We start from the raw sequence: 19,237 nt of genomic DNA, 5'->3' as shown, positions 1-19,237 counted from the left end.
TAACCGATTGTCCGTCCAATCGCGTTTCCTGATTTTGGTGTCAGCCAATGGAGAATCCCACCCATAATCTCCACCCTTAACTGTAACAGTTTCAGTTCTTTCTTGAAGGGATCCAGTAAGTCAGTGACACTGTGATTCATTTTGCCCCTGCTTCTGTCTAATTAATGCCTTCTTCAAAAGTAATTTATGCTGACGAATGTGATATAAAATAGTTACTTTAGAGATATTAGTTAATGTAATGTAGAAATAAGCCACTTTGATTCTGGCAAGTAGAGACAAAGGATTTTAGACCGCATGGGAAAAAGCAGGAAGAGGTGTGTCTATGAGAGTGATGCTGAATTGATAGGGGCCGGAGAAAGGGATTGGAAGTGAGCCAATCAGAATAGATCAAACAAGTCAGGAGGGACATAGGATGACCTATGGGTGTCGAGTATGTGAAACTTGATGCCATTTGAATGTATCAGTACTGATCTCTTTGTCTGGGACATTCACTTAGTTCCCGGGGCTGCAGAAAGCAACATGTTATCTGTATCACTGTGGACTAGGTAGCTTGCAAGCTGAATAAAATAACTTTTGTTATACTTGCAAATCCCTCTCGACTTTTATTGAGGCCAGACTGACGGAGAAAGAAATTTGGGAATCAACAATGCTAAACACATTATAACGTTTCTCGGCAATGGGATGAGATGGTTGTATCACCTTCGCCTTTCCTTACTTTAACAATAGTCCCACAAATTTGAAGGGTTCGTACAGCATGGGATCCATTGCATAGAATTAGGTATGATTTACAGTGGAGAAACAGACCATTTGACCCAACTGGTCCTTGTTGGTGTTTATGCCCCACACAAACCTCCTTCTACATCCATTCATCTAACCCATTCAGTATGTCCTTCTATTTTCTCCCTCATGTGTTTGTCGAGCTTCCACTTCAAAGCATCTTTGCCATTCCAAACTCTAATTAACACGGGGTCAATGTGTCCTCACCTCTTTTCTGCTGAGCTGGTCAGCACCAAAGGGTGACATGCTGGATCTGATCCCACCGGATCCCAGGGAAAGGAAGAACAGTCCAATGTAGGCACCCACCCTACAATCAGAAAGAAAGTGCAGTCAGTCTTTTCCGAGTATAGGTGGTGTAGATGCAGTGAAGCGGATGGGCAGAACAGTAGGTCATGGGCTCAATTTTAACTCACAGCAGGAAGTGGGGAAGATAGAGAAACCACCCCTTGCTTCCCTATGGGTCCCTCTAAAACAGCACTGTATCCCAACAAGGACTGGAGGAGTGTCAGTGTGGCCAGCAGGAGAAGGAGTGGGTTGGGAGCGCAAGGCTACCGGATGCTGTCTCCTGGCATGAAGTTAGCATTGGGAAGGGTTGGGGTTTGATTAAAGATCCCAGCAATTTGAAGGAGAGGTAAAGCCGGGCGAGGGAGTTCAAAGACTCCTGTGCTATATAAGGATTTCATAGAAAGATAACATTAATACTCACCAAGGCCTCTTCGCTGGCTCCCACCAAGTCCTGCTGTGCGATTTGGCCCTGTGCAGGATTTCTGCCATTCAATGTTAAAATGGGGTTGCAATGTCGATGACACCATCAGGCACGGATCTTTTATGTAAAGTAGGCAGCGGCCTGCTGGGGAAAAGCTGCCCTGTCATGCCTGATCTGAGGTCACTTAAGATGTTGTGTGGGACGGGAGGGACCACACAGAAACATTATCTGACCCCTTTCCCCACTGCCCCATTGCTATTTTGAACCCAAATCGAAGTCAAGGATGTATCCAAGACATAGCAATGTGGTCCCTGCTATGCATTCAGGCAAATAACATCAGGAGCGGACCCATGACCTAATGACCCTTTTCACCCTCTATACTACTCCCAAGGAACAAGGAAAACTCATGGGCAGGGAGATTTTAATTGTTCCTTGGTCTCTAGTTCCCATTACAAATGGTCCTTGCCTTTATAAGACTTTAATCTCCCTTATATTGGCCAGCTGCAACACAGGCTGCCATTCAGCACAAATAATTAGGCCAAAACTATCACCAGTATAGTAATCTACTGGGGCTTGGGAGGGGGCAATCACTTGAGTGTGTGGATGGCGGGTGGTGCAAAAGGTCGGATGATGTTCTACAGCCCCTGAAAGTTCACTTCTGTTGCTCTGAGTCCCCAAAACACAATTTGACATTTACCTCTAGGTAGGTGGAATTGATCGGAGACTGCGCTGCCCTGTACTCTTGCAAAGTAGGTAACTGAGGCACTTAGAAACCAAATTTCCAAATCAAAAGGGCAGAAAGCCTCAAACACAAGTGGACAATACGGACACCTGGCAGTAAGCCCCTTTCAAAATAGTGTTACTGGTTTTAGCAGGATAGCAATGCTACCTCAAGAATGTGAGGTGGAGAGAGTGAGAATTGAGCCCTGGGGATGGAAGGGAGAGGATGGGGGGGGTGCAATGACATGAAATGGAGGGTCAGTGCTGGTCACTTTCTCTTGCGCAGGCGCACGCAAGGAAAGTCTCTGTACTCACCCAGATTGCCCCGTTAGTGTTGGGATAGCAGTCACTGACAGAACAATGGAGCCAGCCAGGTACACTATAGAAAGCATGAGGATAGTCCTGTAAGTCAAGATTGAGAAGACAACCGTTAGATTTAGTGTCTCAGAATCAATTCAATAACAGCATCTGGAGATTACCCAGCATTACTTAAATGCCAGTGATCCATTTATCCTATCCAGATCCAGCTGGCCCTGTGATGTAAATAAGACCCTATAGCACAGAAGGAGGCCATTCGGCTGAAGGTATCGATGCAGTCTGTTTCAAAGAATTGTCCCATTAGTCCCACTCCCACAACTCTGAAAATCTCTCCTTTTCAATTTTAAATCGAACAGCATGAAAAGTTCTCCTGTGAAAGATTCTACAGTGAAAAATTCTCCTTTTCTCTGCCCCTTTTTTAAAGCTCATTATCTTAACACTGAGTTAACTGATTAACAACGTCCCGACCAATACAAACAGCTTTCCCGTATTTAGTTAATCAAAGTCTTCAAAATAGTAAACATCGCAACTAAATCTCCCTTTAGTCTTCTCTGGGAACCATCCCAGTTTAGTAAAATAGACCCAGTATCTCAAGTCTTTCGAGCTGCACCCGCAGGATTATCTTGGTGAATCCATGTTCCAGGGGAGGGGAAATTATACTGCTATTAGACAGGAGCTGAGGAGCATAAAGTGGGAACAATTATTCTTGGGGAAATGCACAACAGTAATGTGGGGCTTGTTTAAGGAGCACTTGCTGCGAGTGCTGAATAGCTTTGTCCCACTGAGACGAGGAAGGAATGGTAAGGTGAAGGAGTCTTGGATGACAAGGGAAGTGGAGCTTCTAGTCAAGAGGAAGAAGGAAGCTTATGTAAGGTTGAGGAAGCAAGGATCTGACTCGGCTCTAGAGGGTTACAAGGTAGCTAGGAAGGAACTCAAAAATGGACTGGAAGGAAGGATTAGGGAAAACCCCAATGTGTTCTACACTTATGTGAGAAATAAGAGGATGATCAGAGTGAGAGTAGGGCCAATCAGGGATAGTGGAGGGAACTTGTGCCTAGAGTCTGAGGAGATGGGGGAGGCCCTAAATGAATACTTTGCTTCAGTATTCACTGGAGAGAGGGACCTTGTTGCCCATGAGAACAGTGTGGACCAGGTTAATAGACTCGAACAGATTGATATTAAGAAGGAGGATGTGCTGGAAATTTTGAAAAGCATCAGGATAGATAAATCCCCTGGGCCAGACGGGATATACCCAAGGTTCATATGGGAAGCGAAGGAGGAGATTGCTGCACCGTTGCCGATGATCTTTGCATCCTCACTCTCCACTGGAGTAGTACCGGATGATTGGAGGGAGGCAAATGTTGTTCCCCTGTTCAAGAAAGGGAATAGGGAAATCCCTGGTAATTACAGACCCATAAGTCTTACGTCTATGGTGAGCAAAATATTGGAAAGGATTCTGAGAGATAGGATTTATGATTATTTAGAAAAACATAGTTTGATTAAAGATAGTCAGCATGGCTTTGTGACGGGCAGGTCATGCCTCACAAGCCTCAGTGAATTCTTTGAGGATGTGACGAGACACATTGATGAAGGTCGAGCAGTGGATGTGGTGTATATGGATTTCAGTAAGGCATTTGATAAGGTTCCCCATGGTAAGCTCATTCAGAAAGTTAGGGGGCATGGGATACAGGGAAATTTGGCTGTCTGGATACAGAATTGGCTGGCCGAAAGAAGTACACGATAAATGGTCGGCACTACGTTGTGGGCTGAAGGGCCTGTGCTGTGCTGTACCGTTCTATGTTCGATATTGTATATTCTCTACGACTTTAAAGGGGCACCAAAAAAAAACACAAGAATCAGCATTGAGGGCAGGTTCTATGTGGTACCAGTGGCAGGAGCTCTAGGTGGCTTTGTTCCCTGGGTGGCTAATCTGCAATGCCACTTACCCTCCTGGATGGTGAAAATGGAAAGTGCCCCCATCGCTGTTGTCTACACATCTACCACTTTCTGTGCTTCAAACATCGGGGGGGAGCTGGCAGTGCCCCAGCAGTGGGTAGAGCAGGAAAGAATTGTAGGATTATTATCTCAAATGTTTCTGTGATACCCCACCATAACCTGATTGAACAGCTGGAAGGCTAGCTGATGCCATGTGCCACAAACATGAGCTGGCATTCTACTGACATCATCTGTCCTGAGGACCTATTCTCAAAGGTGAGTCTAGATCCTGCAAAGCCACATGACCATCTGGCTCATTTTTCCTTTGAAACCTATGATGACCCCATGACGGTCTCTCGGAGTGACTCCCGGCATTGTAAGCAACATTCAGTGTTGAATTTGCACCTTCTCCCGTGACTGCATGGGTTTCCTCCGGGTGCTCCGGTTTTCTCCCACAGTCCAAAGATGTACAGCTTATGTGGATTGGCCATTCTAAATTGCCACTAAGTGTCCAAAGGTTAGGTGGGGTTATGGGTTACAGGAATAAGGCGGGTGATAGCGGCTGGTTAGGGTGTTCTTTCAGAGGGTCAGTGGTGACTCGATGGGCCCAATGGCCTCATTCTGCACTGTAGGGATTCTATGATCCTGTGAATATATGAATTAAGTTACATTCAATGCCACACTTCAAGTAAGAACATATTTATAGATGGAGGCCATTCAGCCCCTTGAGTTTGTTCTACCAATCAATTAGATCATCGTTGACCTGTATACATTTATCTTTAAAAAATCTATCGATCTCAGTTTTGAAATTTACAGTTGATTCCCCAGCCTCAACAGCTGCACTGCAGGGACTCATCGAGGTTCCTTAGGCTACATCTCCCAAACCCACTACCACTACCATCTAGAAGGATAAGAACAGATACCTGGGAACACCACTACTTGAAGGTTCTCCTAAGTCACTCACCACACTGACTTGGAAATATATCGTTGCTCCTTCACTATCGCTGGGTCAAAATCCTGCAACTTCCACCCGAGCAGCACAGTGGGCGTACATACACATCAAGGACTGCAGCCGTTCAAGAAGGCAACTCACCACCACCTTCTGAAGGGCAACTAGGGATGGACAATAACTGCTGGCCTAACCAGCGACCCCCACATCCCATAAATGAATTAATTTTTTTTTCCAGATTTCAAATACCCTTCAAGACCCTGGTTCTTTCTGACATCAACTCTGAATGGCCTCGCTTTCATTTTTAGTATTGATCCCATTCTATCAGAAGAAGTAGCTCCTCACTAGCCACCCTATTAACTCCTATAGTCATGGAATCATAGAATCATAGAATCCCTACAGTGCAGAAGGAGGCCATTCGGCTCATTGAACCTGCACTGACCCTCTGAAAGAGCACCCTGCCCAATCCCACTCCCTTGCCCTATCCCCATAACCCCACCTAACCTGCACATCCTTGGATGTAGGAGGAAACTGGAGCATCCAGAAGAAACCCAGGCAACATGAGGAGGATATGCAGACTCCACAGAGAGCCATCCAAGGCTGGAATCAAACCCGGGACCCTGTCTTTGTGAGGCAGCAGTGCTAATCACTGTGCCATCTTCAACACCTAAATTAAATCATCTCCTAATCTTCTGTAAAAGGCAGTGAATGAACTTAAAACCTGTCTGAGTTCCGTTCGGGTAGTTGTTCAGTAAATTGTTGACTCAAACCTGTATCGTCCAAAACAGAAATCCGAGAAGAAAGCACCCACGATGGTGAAGGATGTGGAAAGGAAGATGAAGACATGGTAGAGGGATGTGGCTTTGCTCTCAGATAGGATAAGTGCATTAGTAAAATACAACACCAGGATAGCTGAAATAAAACAAACAGGTAGCAATGAGCGTTCATGGATATTGGTTACAGATTTGGCTGAACAAAATCGTCTTGTGAAGTGAAGTCATTAATCTGCTGCTCTGACCCAGTTGTTAGTACTCTTGGCATGGAGTCAGAAAGTTGTGGCTTCAGTGACCACGCCAGAGACTTGACCTCAGGATATTCAACGAATCACAGAATTCCTACAGTGTAAAAGGAGGCCATTCAACCCATTGAGTCTGCACCGACCCTCTGAAAGAGCATCCGACCTAGGCCCAATCCCCCAACCTATCCCCGTAACCCCCCCCTAACCTACACATCTTTTGATACTTAACAGGGAAATTTAGCATGGCCAATCCACCTACCTGCACATTTTTGGACTGTGGAAGGAAACCAGAGCACCTGGAGGAAACCCACACAGTCACCCAAGGCTGGAATTACACCGGGTCCCTGGTGCTGTGAGGCAGCAGTGCCATAGTGCCACCTGTAATGGCCATGTCAACATGAACTAGTAAGTGAATGAATTTCTAACTCCAGAATTGGTAAATGATCCTCCCACACCAGAATATTCAAAGACTTCAGATGTTTCTTGATATTGCATTGATATCAAATGCATTGACTCGAAATAGCCAAAGATGGGTGTCTGTGATGCTGGGGACCTCAGAATGAAGCCGAGATGGATCATCCATTTGGCACTACTGGTTGAAAATGGTTCTGAGTGCTTCAGCCTCTTCTTTTGCACTGACAAGCTGGACTCTCATTGTTGAGGATGGAGTATTTGTGGAGCCCCTCCTCTAGTTAACTGTTTAAGTGACCACCATCTTTCACGACTGGACGTGGCAGGGCTGCAGAGCTTTGGTCTGATCCATTGATTGTGGTTTTCTTTGCTCTGTTTATAGCATTGCTGATTTCATTGTTATGACACAACCCTGTGTTATAGCTTCTCCAGGTTGGCACCTCATTTTTAATTAAAGGTGGTGCTAATCCTGCACTGCTCTCCTACATTCCTCCTTGAACTAGAATGGGTGAGATATGCCGAACCATGTGGTTACTGATTTTGGCCGGCTGTCTGAATGTCCAGATTTGAGCTGGTAAATATGATCTGATTCTATCCCATTTGCCCCATTTGGCACAATGGGCCAGTTTCTCTGGCCGGTTGCTGGTACCAGGATTCTCTCATCCTGCCGGCAGCACATCCCTGCCCGCGGGTTTCCCGGCAGCGGAGGGTGGTTTCAATGGGAAATCCCATTGACAAATTGTGGTAAACCACTGTTGCACCTCTATTCGGTGATGTATGGTAGGACCTGTACTACAGGTACATTGGTAGTCCCTGCCTGCTGGCTCCACCCAGTAGGCGGAGTATAAATGTGTGTGTCCTCCATGCTGCAGCCATTTCGCCAGCTGCTGTGGGAGGCCACACATCTTAGAGCAATAAAGCCTCAGTTGTATCCAACTCAAGTCTTTGTGCAATTGATCGTGCATCAATTTATTGCTCTAAGATTTTCAAAAAATGGACCTCCATATCAATCCGGATCGCCTGCAGCTGGGTCCGCAATCAAGCAACGCCAAAAAGGACTTTCAGCACTGGCTAGCTTGTTTTGAGGCGTACATCAACTCGGCACCCAGCCCTGTTTCGGAGGCTCAGAAAATACAGATACTGTACTCAAGGTTGAGCTCCAACGTCTTTCCGCTGATCCAGCACGTGCTAAACTACGCCAAAGCCATGACGCTTCTCAAAGAAAATTACGCTCAGGATATGAACAAGCTCTTCACCAGGCACATACTCGCCACTCGCTCTCAACTCCCTGGTGAGTCCATAGAAGACTTCTGACGGGCCCTAATCCCACTCGTCCGGGACTGTGACTGTCAGGCCGTTACGGCCACGGAACATTCAAACCTCCTTATGCGGGACGCATTCATTACGGGGATTGGGTCAGACCTCATACGCCAGCGACTGTTAGATCTAGCAGAGACAAAGAAGCTAGCGCTCTCTATGATGGTCGCATCGCGCAACATTCAGGCCTACACCCCCAGCCGCGCGGCCCACCCCTCCTACGCATCATGGACCCCACTGATGGCCGCCCCAGTGGGGGCTTTACCCAGCCAATATGCCTGCGCCACGCGCCAGCCAGCGAACCCCGGGGGTCCCCGATGTTACATTTGCGGCCAGCAGAAACACCCCCGCCAATGGTGCCCGGCCTGCGCTGCCCTTTGTAAGGCTTGCGGTAAGAAGGGGCACTTCGCTGCGGTGTGCCGGGCCTGTGCAGTCGCCGCTATCGCCCCCACCCCCCTCGTTTATGGTCAATGGGCACCACCATCTTCACCTCCCCGGATCACGTGTGGTCAGTGGGTGCTGCCATCTTCCCCTCCGCGCAACACATGCGGCACATGGGCGCCGCCACCTTGTTCAACCCCCGCCACGTGCGGCCCATGGGTGCTGCCATTTTGTGCTCCTCAAGTTCTTCAGGTGCCGCCATCTTGTCTCCCCCATGGCACATGGGCACCGCCAGCGTTCGAGGACCTGTGCCCCCTGGTCTCCCCATCACCTGACACCAGCGACGACTGACCAAGACTCGCCTCAGTGACCATCGACCAGTCTCGTCCGCACAACCTGGCCACCGCCACCTGGCATCGACCACCGTCAAAATCAACGGACATGTGACCTCTTGCCTGCTGGTCTCCGGGAGCACCGAAAGCTTCATCCACCCGGATACGGTAAGGCCCTGCTCCCTCGCGGTACACCCCGCCAACCAAATAATCTCGCTGGCCTACGGATCCCATTCCGTGGCAATCCGGAGGTACTGTACGGTCACACTCACGGTCCAGGGCGTAGAATTCAGCGGCTTCCGCCTCTACGTCCTCCTAACTTCTGCGCTGCCCTACTACTCGGCCTGGACTTCCAGTGCAACCTCCAGAGCCTAACCCTGAAATTCGGCGGGCCCCTACCACCCCTTACTGTGTGCGGCTTTGTGACCCTAAAGGTCGATCCGCCTTCCCTCTTCGCAAATCTAACCCCAGATTGCAAACCCGTCGCCACCAGGAGCAGACGGCGCAGCACCCAAGACAGGACCTTCATCAGGTCCGAGGTCCAGCGCCTTCTTTGGGAGGGCATCATCGAGGCCAGCAACAGCCCCTGGAGAGCCCAAGTGGTAGTGGTTAAAATTGGGGAAAAACACAGAATGGTCGTGGACTACAGCCAGACCATCAATCGGTACACACAGCTCGACGCGTACCCCCTCCCACGCATATCTGATATGGTCAATCAGATTGCACAGTACCGGGTCTTCTCAATGGTAGACCTCAAATCCGCCTACCACCAGCTCCCCATTCGTAAATCGGACCATCCATACACTGCCTTCGAGGCAGAAGGTCGCCTCTATCACTTCCTCCGGGTTCCCTTCGGCGTCACCAACGGGGCCTCGGTCTTCCAAAGGGAGGTGGACCGAATGGTCGACCGGTACGGTTTGCGGGCCACCTTCCTGGAACTAGACAACGTCACCATCTACGGCCATGATCAGCAGGACCACAATGCCACCTTGCCAAATTTCTCCACACCACCAATCTCCTAAACCTCACCTACAACAAGGAGAAGTGCGTGTTTAGCACGACCCGCTTAGCCATCCTCGGCTATGTGGTCCAGAACGGAGTTCTGGGGCCTGATCCCGACCACATACACTCCCTCATGGAGCTTCCCCTCCCCAACTGCCCCAAGGCCCTCAAACGCTGCCTGAGGTTCTTTTTATACTACGCACAGTGGATCCCAAACTATGGCCCGCCCACTCATACAGTCCAACCATTTTCTCCTGACGGCTGAGGCACAACAGGCCTTCGCCCGTATCAGAGCCGATATCGCCAAGGCCGCGATGCACGCAGTAGACGAGACACTGCCCTTTCAAATAGAGAGCGACGCATCAGACGTCGCCCTAGCCGCCACCCTCAATCAGGCAGGCAGACCCGTGGCATTCTTTTCCCGCACCCTTCATGCCTCAGAAATTCGGCATTCATCCGTCGAAAAAGAGGCCCAAGCTATCGTTGAAGCTGTGCGGCATTGAAGGCATTAGCTGGCCGGCAGGAGATTCACTCTCCTCACTGACCAACGGTTAGTAGCCTCCATGTCTAGTAACGCAAGATCAAGAATGATAAGATCTTGAGGTGGAGGATCGAGCTCTCCACCTACAATTACGAGATTTTGTATCGCCCCGGCAAGCTCAACGAGCCCTCTGACGCCCTATCCCAAGGTACATGTGCCAGCGCACAAGTAGACAGACTCCAGCCCTGCACGACAGTCATTGTCACCCGGGAGTCACACGGTTGTACTATTTTATAAAGGCCCGCAATCTTCCCTACTCCGTCGAGGAAGTACGGACAATCACCAGGGACTGCCAGGTCTGCGCGGAGTGCAAGCCGCACTTCTACCGGCCGAACCGTGCGCGCCTGGTGAAGGCCTCCCGCCCCTTTGAGCGCCTCAGCGTGGATTTCAAAGGGCCCCTCCCCTCCACCGACCGTAACACGTACTTTCTCAGTGTGGTCGATGAGTACTCCAGATTCCCCTTCGCCATCCCATGCCCCGACATGACGACTGCCACCGTCATCAAAGCCGTCAACACAATCTTCGCTCTGTTCGGTTTCCCCGCCTACATCCACAGTGACAGGGGATCCTCATTCATGAGTGATGAGCTACGTCAGTTCCTGCTCAGCAGGGGTATCGCCTCCAGCAGGACAACAAGCTATAACCCCCGGGGAAACGGGCAGGTAGAAGTGGGGAATGGGACGGTATGGAGGGCCGTCCAACTGGCCCTACGGTCCAGGAACCTCCCAGCCTCCCGCTGGCAGGAGGTCCTCCCTGATGCACTACACACCATTCGGTCACAACTGTGTACCGCCACTAACAACACACCCCATGAACGTCTTTTGGCCTTCCCCAGGAAGCCCACATCCGGGGTGTCGCTCCCGACTTGGCTCGCAGCTCCAGGACCCGTCCTGCTCCGTAGGCACGTTCGACTCCACAAGGTGGACCCGTTGGTGGAGAGGGTGCAGTTGCTCCATGCGAACCCCCAGTATGCCTACGTGGCGTACCCCGATGACCGCCAGGATACTGTCTCCCTCAGGGACCTGGCACCAGCAGGTTCCACACACACACCCCTCCGGTCCGATGCCACCCTCCCCTCCCCCGGCGCTCCCAGCAGCAACTCTCCCAGGACCATCCGTTCTCCCCCTGCCCACTCCCGAGGATGAAGAGGATTTTGGCACACTCCCGGAGCCACCGAACATCAGACCAGCATCGTCATCGCCGCCACCGCTACGTCGCTCCCAGCGGCACATCAAGGCCCCGGACCGGTTAAACCTCTAACTGGTCCACTGGATTTCAAAAGACATTTTTTTCTCTCAAATATTGTAAATGTAAAACCCATTTGTTGTATATAGTTCTCCACCACCCCCGCCAGACTCAAGTGAATGTGGTAAACCACTGTTGCACCTCTATTAGGTGATGTATGGTAGGACCTGTACTACAGGTACGTTGGTAGTCCCTGCCTGTTGGCTCCGCCCAGTAGGCGGAGTATAAATGTGTGGGTCCTCCATACTGCAGCCATTTCGCCAGCTGCTGTGGGAGGCCACACATCTTAGAGCAATAAAGCCTCAGTTGTATCCAACTCAAGTCTTTGTGCAATTGATCGTGCATCACAAACGGCGAGAGTAGAGAATCTGGCCGCCAGTGACCGGCGCGGCCAAATTCTCCAGCTTCGCAAGAAATGGAGAATCCTGGCTCAACATGTCCTCAGTGCAAAGACAGAACTTCATCTCCCCAAGGATTATGTTGTGGTCACTCCAACCAATACTGTCATGGGCAGATGTAATAATCTTAATAATAATCTTTTTATTATTGTCACAAGTTTGTCACATTATTGTTACATTAACACTTCAATGAAGTTACTGTGAAAATCCCACTCCGGCGCCTGTTCAAATATACACTAAGGGAGAATTCAAAATGTCCAAATTACCTAACAGCACGTCTTTCGGGACTGGTGGGAAGAAACCGGAGCACTCGGAGGAAACCCACATAGACAGAGAGAGAACGTGCAGACTCCGCACAGCCAGTGACCCAAGCTGGGAATTGAACCTGGAACCCTGGCGCTGTGAAGCAACAATGCTAACCACTCTGAAGGCTGAGAAGCAATGTATCTGTGATAGAATGACTGGTGAGCAGGAGGTCATGTAGATTGATTCATGTTGACTTTCTCACCACCTGTCATAGACCCAGTCTGCCAAATCTGCCCTTTAGGACTCTGCCAGATCAGTCAGTAGTCACCTTTAGTGATGCACACTGAAGGTCCCACCCAGAGTACATTCTGTGCCTGTGCTACCCTCAGAGTTTCGCCAAAGTGGTGTTCAATATGGAGGAGCAGTGATTTATCAGCTAAGTGAAGATGCTGGGTGATGACCAGCCAATATCCATGCCCATGTCATGAGGTTTCATGGGGTCTGGAGTAAATTTGGAGGACTCTCAGGGCCACTGCCTTCCGACAGTATAACACTGTGCACCCACCTCTGGTGGGTTGATCCTGCGGGTGATACAGTTTGTGATGGAGGAGTCTGAGACATTGGCTGTAGGGTATGATGTTTAGGCAATGATCCACTGATTTCTGGATATTTATTTAAAAGCCTTCCCACCCCTGAATAGTCAAACTCTCTTAACCCTAGCAAAGGACCTTTAAGGAACAATCTATGACCTCTGGAATATGTAGATAACAGCACTTAACCTAAGATATTTATGAAAATTCTCCTTTACCTCGCACCCCAAAGTAAGTAAGTTTCTCAAAGAATTCAGTGACCACAGTGAAGATAGCAGCATTAGACAAGTTGAAGACTTTCTGCAAGAAAAAAAATCAACAATTAAATCGGATTCTGGAACCACCAGCTTAATTGGACCAGGACTATTCCTTTTGACCGGTACAGGCTTGGAGGGCGGAAGGGCCTGTTCCTGTGCTGTATTGTTCTTTGTTCTTTCAAATACATGGATATGGTGGGTATAGAGGGATACTGCACTCGCAAGGGCTGAGGGTTTTGGCCAAGGGTGGTATCATGACCAGTACAGGCTTGGAGGCCGAAGGGCCTGTTCCTGTCTTGTTCTTTGTTCTAAACTGGGGTCTTTAGTTGCCATCTTTATTTCATAATTTTCTCTCCTGCTGTCCTGAAGACATTGAATCCTGACTGAAGTGGAGATCGATTATTAGCAGGTGTCCTCTGCCAGCACACCGTCCCAACATCAAACCTTTGGTCAACAAACCTATTTTTAAAATTTATCTGAAATAAAAAGCAATTAAGAGCCACAAGAAGAAAATTTGTAATTTTTACACCAAATACTTGGCATATTGCCAAGTGACTCTGGTGGAATACATAATTTGCACATATAATAATATTGAATTTGTGTATCATTCGGAGAAATAGAAACTAAAATAGACTTTGAATACTTTGAATTATTGCTTTTTAAACTATAATTTTGACAGTAAAGTTGTCTTTAAAACAAACTTTAGCATGAGATTCGTAGAATTAAGACCATTTTTCAGCTATGGACTCTTGTGATTTTAAGAAAAAGCTTCCAATATGTTACAGTTCACACAGAGTCTGAGTTGCTGTGGCAACCTGCACTTTTACAAGTTTGTTGCAGTTTGAAGCTATATGTTAGAGGGCCCAATTTCTTTCCATCACTTGGCTGACCAGGAACTTCTCCCGCTCTTACCCCCTCCTATTGGCCTGTGATGGAAGGTCTTATAAGTTGATAATCAACCCGTTTGGCTGCGTTATGAACACACCTTCCTTGGCCATCAAGTCCTGCCGTTTAGATAGCACTGGCTCAGAAGCAGGTCCACGGGTCTCTGCACCATGAGACCTAAAAAGCTTCAAACAGCACATTCAAAGAATTTATCATCTCAACTACAGCAAAAACAATAATGACTGCAACCATAAAGCCCGCTCTCAAATCAAAGGTTTTCTCTGTGACCATGGTGTAGCTATACCATTCAGAGAGGTTTATTTGGAGCATAATGGCACAGTGGCTCAGTGGTTAGCACTGCTGCCTCACAGTGCTAGGGGCCCGGGTTCGATTGTGACTCGGGTGACTGTGTGGAGCTTGCATGTTCTCCCCATGTCTGCGTGGGTTTCCTCCGGGTGCTCCAGCTGCCTCCCACAGTCCAAAGATGTGCAGGTTAAGTGGATTGGCCATGCTAAATTGCCCCTAAGTGTCCAAAGGTTGGTGGGGTTACAAGGATAGGGCAGGGGATTGGGCCTAGGTAAGATGGTCTTTCGAAGGGTTGGTGCAGACTTGATAGGCCAAATGGTCTCCTTCTGCACTGTAGAGATTCTATGATCATGTTTTTTGTTCAAATAATTCTTCAAAACTGTAACAGCAATAATGATCAGTCTGTTATCTGCACAGTAAAGACTTTTATTAACTTTTTTTTAGGCATTTTCATGTTCATACAATCAAACTAGAAAAGGTGAGGAGCTGTCGGCTCTGGAGTCACAGACTGCAAGCCCCTGACCCAGACAAGTGTTCAGCTGTGATGGGGCATCATAGTCCACCCTGACCGCAATCTCACTGAAATCCCAGACTTGAGTGTCAGCCACGGCTCTAAGAGAGGTGTCAGGTATGGCCTCACTATCAGCTGGACTGTGACCCAGTGTGTCTGATCCAGACCATGTTACATGGAGATAGGATTGGGCTCAGCTCTGATGGCTTCCATGGTCAAATAGTCTGGCTCTACTCAAACATGTAAGATAATCATGTGTTTCAAAGTGTTTTTGAGAACAGTGATAATCTACTGTCAGCTCCCTGGCCAGGGGAGTTTTAAAAATAAACAATTACAAATTGTTAAAGTGGAGCTTCCCTCTATTGTGAACCGTTGCTGGCAAAGGTGAATCATCCCCAAAGGTGAAGATCAAAATTCACAATAATCACACTCAGAAGGGTTATCGGACGAGCAAATGTGGTCCCTTTGTTCAAAAAGGGGAGCAGAGACAACCCCGGCAACTATAGACTGGTGAGCCTCACGTCTGTAGTGGGTAAAGTCTTGGAGGGGATTATAAGAGACAAGATTTATAATCATCTAGATAGGAATAATATGATCAGGGATAGTCAGCATGGCTTTGTGAAGGGTAGGTCATGCCTCACAAACCTTATTGAGTTCTTTGAGAAGGTGACGGAACAGGTAGATGAGGGTAGAGCAGTTGATGTGGTGTATATGGATTTCAGCAAAGTGTTTGATAAGGTTCCCCACGGTAGGCTATTGCAGAAAATACGGAGGCTGGGGATTGAGGGTGATTTAGAGATGTGGATCAAAAATTGGCTAGCTGAAAGAAGACAGAGGGTGGTGGTTGATGGGAAATGTTCGGAATGGAGTACAGTCACAAGTGGAGTACCACAAGGATCTGTTCTGGGGCCGTTGCTGTTTGTCATTTTTATCAATGACCTAGAGGAAGGCGCAGAAGGGTGGGTGAGTAAATTTGCAGACGATACTAAAGTCGGTGGTGTTGTCGATAGTGTGGAAGGATGTAGCAGGTTACAGAGGGATATAGATAAGCTGCAGAGCTGGGCTGAGAGGTGGCAAATGGAGTTTAATGTAGAGAAGTGTGAGGTGATTCACTTTGGAAGGAATAACAGGAATGCGGAATATTTGGCTAATGGTAAAGTTCTTGAAAGTGTGGATGAGCAGAGTGATCTAGGTGTCAATGTACATAGATCCCTGAAAGTTGCCACCCAGGTTGATAGGGTTGTGAAGAAGGCCTATGGAGTGTTGGCCTTTATTGGTAGAGGGATTGAGTTCCGGAGTCGGGAGGTCATGTTGCAGCTGTACAGAACTCTGGTACGGCCGCATTTGGAGTATTGCGTACAGTTCTGGTCACCGCATTATAGGAAGGACGTGGAGGCTTTGGAGCGGGTGCAGAGGAGATTTACCAGGATGTTGCCTGGTATGGAGGGAAAATCTTATGAGGAAAGGCTGATGGACTTGAGGTTGTTTTCGTTGGAGAGAAGAAGGTTAAGAGGAGACTTAATAGAGGCATACAAAATGATCAGGGGGTTGGATAGGGTGGACAGTGAGAGCCTTCTCCCGCGGATGGAAATGGCTGGCACGAGGGGACATAACTTTAAACTGAGGGGTAATAGATATAGGACAGAGGTCAGAGGTAGGTTCTTTCCGCAAAGAGTAGTGAGGCCGTGGAATGCCCTACCTGCTACAGTAGTGAACTCGCCAACATTGAGGGCATTTAAAAGTTTATTGGATAAACATATGGATGATAATGGCATAGTGTAGGTTAGATGGCTTTTGTTTCGGTGCAACATCGTGGGCCGAAGGGCCTGTACTGCGCTGTATTGTTCTATGTTCTATGTTCTATGTTCTATGTTCTAACTCTGTTTCTCTCTTCACAGATGCTGCTAGACCTGCTGAGATCTTCCAACATTTTGTGTTTTATTCCACTTAACTTTAATGCATTTAACCTCATCTACAGAGTCCAGTTATGCCGGGCAGTTTGGGCCGCAAAAAGCCAGCTCGCCAGCGCTCATCCCACCCCAGCACATAGCCCAGACTCACCAACAGTCTGCCCCAGGCTTGTCCACTCACTTTGAGTGACTCCGGCTTTGAAGCTGAAACAAGAGACAGAAAGTTACTGCTGGGTTTCAGGACAGCGAGATATTACCGTGCGTATTGAACTTTACATCATAGTTTTGTTAGTGAATGAGAATATGGCATCAATAGAAGATATTGGCGGGAACACACTGGCCTTTCATGCTGGCGGGATCGTCCAGGGCGGAGCCAGGGAGATAAAGGACTGAAACGAGGGAGATAAAGGAGTGGAACCACAAGGATTCCACAACTCCCCCTCCATTTTCCACCGACAGCTGGTTTAGCCAAATTCTCTCGCCCCGAATGTCTGGCTCAGTACGTAGACGACCTACTACTGCAGACAGACACCAAGGAAGAGCACATTGAGCTTCTGTCCGAACTCCTGGAACTCTTACACTCAATCGGTTGTAAAGTCAACCCCAAAAAGGCCCAGATTTTGGAAGAAAAGGTGATATATTTGGGAACAATTATCACACACGGTAAACGCGAGATCGAGCATAAAAGGATTGACTCGATTGCTAAATTGCCCCTTCCCCAGAACGCTTCAGCCCTCCGGTCGTTTTTAGGACTGGTTGGCTACTGCCAAAACCACATTGACGGTTTCGCCAGCAAGGCAGCACCCCTCTCAGACCTCCTAAGGAAAGGAGCCCCCTGGGAATGGCTTCCGCAGCATACGGATGCTGTGGACTCTTTAAAACAGGCACTCATAGCAGCCCCCGCACTACAAGTTCCAGACCCGCTTTCCCCTTACGCCATAGAGGTAGCGACCACAGACCACACCCTTTCGGCCGTGCTCCTCCAGGAACGGCATGACCCGTTAAGGCCCGTAGCTTACGCCTCCAGAATTTTAGATGCTGTGGAGCAGGAATTTTCAGCCTGTGAGAGGCACCTGCTCGCAGTATTTTGGGCAGTGCAGTATTTTTCATATATTACCGGACTGCACGCCATTACAATTCTCACCGAACACACCCCCACCCAACTTTTACTGGCCGGCGACTCAAGGACGGTACAGTGAGCCAGGTTAGAGCAGCTAGATGGACCCTTCTCTTGTAGGGACGGGACATCACTGTTAAATGGACAAAGACGCACACCTATTTAGCCGACAACTTACAGTACCCCGGAACCCCCCATGAATGCGAAATTCTCTCTCCACACCACCGCCCCTTTATTGCTTAGGCACTCCCCAGAAAGATAGGTAGTTCAACCCAGAGCCCCCAGCACACGGACACGTGTGAGCCCATAAAGATCTATGTGGCTGGATCTTCCACAGTCTTGGATGGGAAACGCATAACAGGTTGCGGTATCTATGTCGAGGACGCGCAGGGACGCGCCCTTGAGGAAATATCGTTAAAACTTCCCGGCCACTTAGGCGCGCAGGCAGCAGAGCTCACGGCCATCGCATATATAGTGGAACACCCAGATTCCTTCCCCAGCCCAGCAGACATATACTCGGACAGCCTCTATGTCTGCAACAGCCTCACAGAATTTCTGCCCCTGTGGAAAGCAAGAGGATTTGTTTCCCCAGACGGAAAACCTCTCCCCTCAGCCCCATTGCTCCGTCATATTTTAGAAAGAGCCCAGAACAGGACTTTTGTGATAATCAAAGTCCGTAGTTCCTCCCCCCTGGAAATGTGAAAGCCGACGCACTGGCTAAAGCAGGTTCCAGGCATGGATATTTTTGGTCACCCCCCGAAAGCGCACCAGTGAGTGCAGTTCAGGTCTCACAGACAAAGATCGAGGATCTAGTGGAGGCCCAGAAGCAGGACAGGAATCCCAAGGAGATTGTAAAAGGGAAATATCCAGCTCCCTATGAGAGGTTCAAAAATGCATTGGCCTCACATGACGGTGTGGTGTTAAAAGACACCCTTCATTTGGTTCCTGAACAGGACAGGAATCAACTGATTTGTTTGTTCCATGATGGTCATGGACATCAGGGAATCGATCCCACTGCAGCCCATCTCAAGCAGCTTTGTTGGTGGCCGAATTTAAAGGAAGATGTAAACCATTACATCGAGAATTGTCTTATCTGCGCCCAGAATAATCCGGACAGATATGCCAAAAAGGCTCAATTCAGCCACACCCGGCCCGTTAATGGCCCCTGGACTAACCTCCAGATTGATTTTATAGGACCATTGCCCCCTTGCAGGAATGGCTATAAATATGTACTTGTGGTAATTGACACATTTACGAAATGGGTGGAAGCATTCCCAGCCCGCACAAACACTGCAAAAACCACAGCCAAGATTTTGACCCACCACATTTTTACTCCCACGCAGCATTGAATCACACCAAGGTTCC

The 19,237-nt window shown here is 48.5% G+C and overlaps 1 protein-coding gene across 4 annotated transcripts in view; it reads right to left on the bottom strand.

Annotated features, from left to right (window-relative positions):
* LOC140398353 (solute carrier family 15 member 2-like) overlaps positions 1 to 19,237 on the bottom strand; it is a 689,895-nt gene that overhangs the window by 528,165 nt on the left and 142,493 nt on the right. For all 4 annotated transcript variants that reach the window (XM_072486942.1, XM_072486941.1, XM_072486944.1 and 1 more), the window contains 5 exons: positions 16,907 to 16,959; positions 13,105 to 13,186; positions 6,176 to 6,317; positions 2,519 to 2,605; positions 985 to 1,084 (listed from right to left, as the gene is read on the bottom strand). In XM_072486942.1, the coding sequence (XP_072343043.1) occupies positions 985 to 1,084; positions 2,519 to 2,605; positions 6,176 to 6,317; positions 13,105 to 13,186; positions 16,907 to 16,959 (464 nt within the window). The remainder of the gene's footprint in view (positions 1 to 984; positions 1,085 to 2,518; positions 2,606 to 6,175; positions 6,318 to 13,104; positions 13,187 to 16,906; positions 16,960 to 19,237) is intronic.

This window comes from Scyliorhinus torazame, chromosome 21 (assembly GCF_047496885.1).
Source record: "Scyliorhinus torazame isolate Kashiwa2021f chromosome 21, sScyTor2.1, whole genome shotgun sequence".
NCBI lineage: Eukaryota > Metazoa > Chordata > Chondrichthyes > Carcharhiniformes > Scyliorhinidae > Scyliorhinus > Scyliorhinus torazame.
Note: the sequence above shows the minus strand (reverse complement) of the source record. Positions and strands in the feature narration are given on the sequence as shown.